General features: G+C 38.3%; 2 protein-coding genes across 2 annotated transcripts; both read right to left on the bottom strand.

The window, feature by feature from the left end:
* Nucleotides 1–1,417: 1,417 nt before the first annotated feature.
* LOC124890477 (disease resistance protein RPV1-like) lies at nt 1,418–4,281 on the bottom strand. Its single transcript, XM_047402311.1, has 3 exons — nt 3,708–4,281; nt 2,578–2,871; nt 1,418–2,485 (listed from the first exon to the last, which is right to left on the bottom strand). The coding sequence occupies exon 3, from the start codon at nt 2,270–2,272 to the stop codon at nt 1,535–1,537; it is 738 nt and encodes a 245-aa protein (XP_047258267.1). The 5' UTR covers nt 2,273–2,485; nt 2,578–2,871; nt 3,708–4,281; the 3' UTR covers nt 1,418–1,534.
* LOC124890478 (disease resistance protein Roq1-like) lies at nt 2,273–4,196 on the bottom strand (the record flags this gene model as incomplete). Its single annotated transcript, XM_047402312.1, has 3 exons — nt 2,273–2,485; nt 2,578–2,871; nt 3,708–4,196. Coding segments are annotated over 3 exons (996 nt in total), but the record flags the coding sequence as incomplete, so codon positions are not given.
* Nucleotides 4,282–4,413: the final 132 nt, after the last annotated feature.

Raw genomic sequence — 4,413 nt, 5'->3', positions numbered from 1 at the left:
ATTGTTAATCTAACCATATTCGAATTATTAAGCTCTAGTAACAAATACGAGGCATTTCGAGTTACATTAAACTATTTCTCAAGTGATCCCTTCAGAATCCCAGCAGCATATCCAGAGCTAATTTAGTCTTTTTTTCAACATTGATTAACTCTAAAGGCTCATTTTGTTTGCACTGAATGAAGGTCTGAATCTGAACGGTTCAGATTTCAGACCATTAAGTGCATTTTATTTTTTATTAAGATTTTAGCTCTTAATAAGTCTTAATCATTCAGATCTAGAATCAAGTCTTAATATATCTGAAAAGGAATTTTGGTGTTGAATAATATTTACCGCCACTCTATTCATAATCATCCATCACCACCACTAACCACCTCTGCCACCGCCACCATTGTCAACCACCACCCACCTCCACCATCACAACCACCATTGACAACAGATATCGCTACCAACCACTATTGTCAACCGCTACCACACCTACTACCTCTATCATTCTAATTATATTCACCGTCATCAACACCACCACCATCATTAACCATTACCAATCAATTCCTACTATCGACCAACTCATCTATCACAATTAGCACCACTGCTAACTACCACTAATAAATCACAACCTCCACACATTCTTTGGCCGCCACAACCATTATCACTAGCAACGCCACCTCTTCAACCACTACCATCGCTATAATTTCTCTACTAACAACCATCTCTACCATCACAATTAACATCTCCAACTAGCACCAATACATTGTCAAACCATCATGCATTCATTTTACAGCCATCACAATCAACACCTCCAACTACTAACATCAACCAATGTCACATCACAACCACCATCACCACTATCAGTCGTCACCATCATAACAGTCACTACAATACCAATCCTCCTCCTCGAGTCTAAGCATTTCGAGACTGCTGCTCTTCGAAATTATTCCTTCATCCTCATAGATCAAATCAACACCCCACTGTCTCACAATGCGCCCTTGGATAGATGCCTCAAATAGGCTATAATGGTTAATGTCTCCAACAGATGTGCCGGACACCTGCAGTGAAGCATACAATGGTATGTAGACAAAGCAAACACACCAGCCATGCGTTCTAGATAATGTGCCCACTTTACATTCTTTCTCTAGCACCTTAAGGTTTTCTAGTTGATCATTGCATTTCAATCTGGCTTTGATGAAAGTATAGTCATACTTCGCAGACAGCCCTGAATCAGGACTGCAGACACCTTTTCCCATGGTAGTCACACAGCATATAGCAAAGCCCTTGAACTTTTCATTATACCAACCAATAGGTAGCCTGAACAACATCTTTTCCTCAATACTTTGATGCTTAAACCACGTGAGAATTGCACGTTCAGGAAAGACCATGGAAAAAGTCACCCTGTAATCGGAGTTAAGAGAGGTCTGGACCACATCATCCATGTTGTTTGAAAGATAGAAACGGAGAATCTCATCCAAAACTGAGCTACCATTGCTATCCTCTGTATTCGATTGTTGATCAAAACAATAATTGGTGAATGACACCAAATTCAACCGAGGGTACATTGGCAGATTTGCAATACATCGTTTGGCCAAAAAATCTTCTGCATATAATCCTCTATATTCGGAGGAAGTGTGGGAAGTTGTTCAAGTTCCTGACAGTGTGTTATGTCGAGGTATCGGAGGTGCGAAAGTTGCCTGATACTATCAGGCAATGAAATAAACTTGTTTCTGCTCAGATTCAATTCCACTAAAGAAGGCAAGTTTGTAAGAGCAACAGTAAGATTATCAGATAAGTTGCACCCACTGAGATCTAAGCTTTTTAATTCCCTCAAACCATAAAACCCCCAGTAAGAGGGTAACATCAAACTGCAACTAGTTTGATGCTTGACCTTCCGCCCTCTTCTTAACGATAGGACTTTGAGTTTACTCAAGTTTCCAATGGAATCTGATAGCTTCCAAATGGCAGAGTTACCAGCATAGAGCTCCTCCATCTGGTTTAGATCACCAAGAGTTTCAGGAAAGTTGGGAAGTCTTGAGCAACCTTTCACAATCAAAATTTTCAGTTTTCTCATCTTAGAGACACTGCCAGGGAGTCTTACAAGTTTTTCACATGATCGCAAATCAAGCAAGCTGACACCACTGAGCTGTCCTATTGATGGAGGTAATTCCCAAATTGCAGTACGTGCCAGAAGGAGCTCTGACAGCAATTCCATATTCCCCCGAATTTCTGGAAAATTTTCTAATTTCTGACAACCTGAGAGGTTGAGGCTTTCAAGAGATTCCATTTAAATACTACTTGGTAAAGACTCGAGATTTTTGCAATTTTCCATATTTAAGAAGATAAGCTTTTTAAAATTTCCAACAGATGGATGAATTTCAACCAAACTCACACAACTTTTCAGTATAATCTTCTGGAGGTTTGGAGTCTCACAAAAATTGGGTGTTCGGAGTAAACTTCCTGAAAAACTTAAATTGAGGACTGTCAACTTGTCAAATGACTGTTCAACAAACGAGAAGGAATAGAAACATCAGCTTTAACTGTCATTTCTTTTCTTTAAATATGATTCTTTTTGAAGGAGATCAACAATACCTTTGGTTCCTTGAAGATTTCAACAAGCGAACTAAAAGTCATGTTGAGCCCACCAAGGTTTCCTGGTTCAAACTTTGCTGGTAAAGTTGCAAGACTGTAGTATGACCAATCAAGCCATTTCAAGTTACTGGGGAGATGCTCAATAGGGTCACAAATAGGGTCATGATGTCGGGCCTCCTCCCCTTTGACAATGAGTAGCCTAAGACAAGGCATGTTTCTGAAAGCTTTGCTCCACTTGCATATATGACGGTCTGAGCCAATTGGCACCATTATGCCTTTAATAGACTCTGTCCTCTGAAAAGAAATTAAAGTAAATTTGTTAAACAAAACATACTCCAAGCATAGAACCTATTCTCCTTTAATATACAAATCTTAATCAATAGGACTTTTTGTTGGAATCAACACTACAAGTATACGATCTATATCTGGCTTTGCATTATGATTTCAATCAAATAATCAGGAATCAACTAAGAACTTCAAATATTCATTTCCACTCCTTTCCAGTATACCTAATAAGAAATCCATTCTCTAATCAACATAAGGTATGATTTGACGTATGTTTTACAATAGGACTTCTTTCCCTATTAACAAAAAACAACAACTAAAATTTGAACTTACCAAGAATATTTTTTTAATAGAAAAATCGCATGTCAAAGAGTATTTGATATTCTTATCAAATGATTTTTGAACTATTCTGGTAAATGGATATTGAGTAAGCCTATGTTGCTCGGACTCCTCAAAAATGTCATTAGGTGCGTGTCGGATTCACCAAAGCTAGTGTATTTTAAGAGAATCCGACACGGATGCGCATCGAAAGGGAAGAGTCCGCGCAACTTAGGAGTAAGCTACTCTAGTTGCAATCCTCAGAAAGAACATCTAGTAATCTATGAAACAGAATATGCAACTAACCTTCTTAATTGGTGGCTACATGAGACATCCTATGGAAGTACAATTTAAAGCTACAAGCAAGATATTGCATGAATTAATTAAGAAATACCTCATGAGATGCAGTTTAGATTAAGAAAACTGTACTAGTGCTAAACTAAGTTGTTAAAACTAGATGTCTAGTTTCAGTGCGGGCAAATAATGCAAACGAGAAAATGGATAGCTCCAGCAGAGGACATGCTTACCAGATTTGCAGAAAAAACATTTTTTATATCTTGTTCATGCCATAGTCTGCTGTGATTCCATGGCCTATCCTGGTCAACATTGCGCGCTGCTTGCTGACCCATTTGTTCTATCAAATCATGCTTCTCAACCATTCCTTCAGAAATATATAAGAGTGATTTTTGGATGAGGACATGTATTCCAATCTCTGATCGGAAGCCAAAACTGTTTAGTATTGTTATCACATCATCTCTCTTTCTTCCTCTAAAGAAGCATGCAATATCCAGGAATATATTCTTCTCTTCATGGTTCAATCCATCTAGACTTAAACTGAGCTGCTCAACAATTTCTTCATATCCAGTATCTCTGAGTCTATCTAATGCACTTCTCCACTCAGTTATGCCTCGCTTGTAAAGAAATGAACCCAAGACCTTAAGAGCTAATGGTAAGCCTTTAGCATAATCTACTACAGACTTGGAGAGTTTCAAAAACTCCTTATCAGGAGTCCATTTCTGAAAAGCGTGCCAACTGAAAACTTCAAGAGCCTCATCTTTAGCCAATTCAGGAACAGAATATAACTGGTCATGGCTACGTAGTAAATCTTGGTTTCTAGTTGGTCATGACTGTTCAAACTCCTCCCAAAGATCCTTCAACTTAAAAAAATAAGTAGATACAGATGCACTACCTTGTGTACACGTAGCTATCTCTTTATGCAAATTGAAGGTCCTA

Source organism: Capsicum annuum, unplaced genomic scaffold, assembly GCF_002878395.1.
Source record: "Capsicum annuum cultivar UCD-10X-F1 unplaced genomic scaffold, UCD10Xv1.1 ctg18635, whole genome shotgun sequence".
Lineage (NCBI taxonomy): Eukaryota > Viridiplantae > Streptophyta > Magnoliopsida > Solanales > Solanaceae > Capsicum > Capsicum annuum.
Note: the sequence above shows the minus strand (reverse complement) of the source record. Positions and strands in the feature narration are given on the sequence as shown.

Coding starts and splice junctions, on each gene's coding strand:
- LOC124890477 (XM_047402311.1), bottom strand. CDS start 2,272: ATGGAATCTCTTGAAAGCCTCAACCTCTCAGGTTGTCAGAAATTAGAA.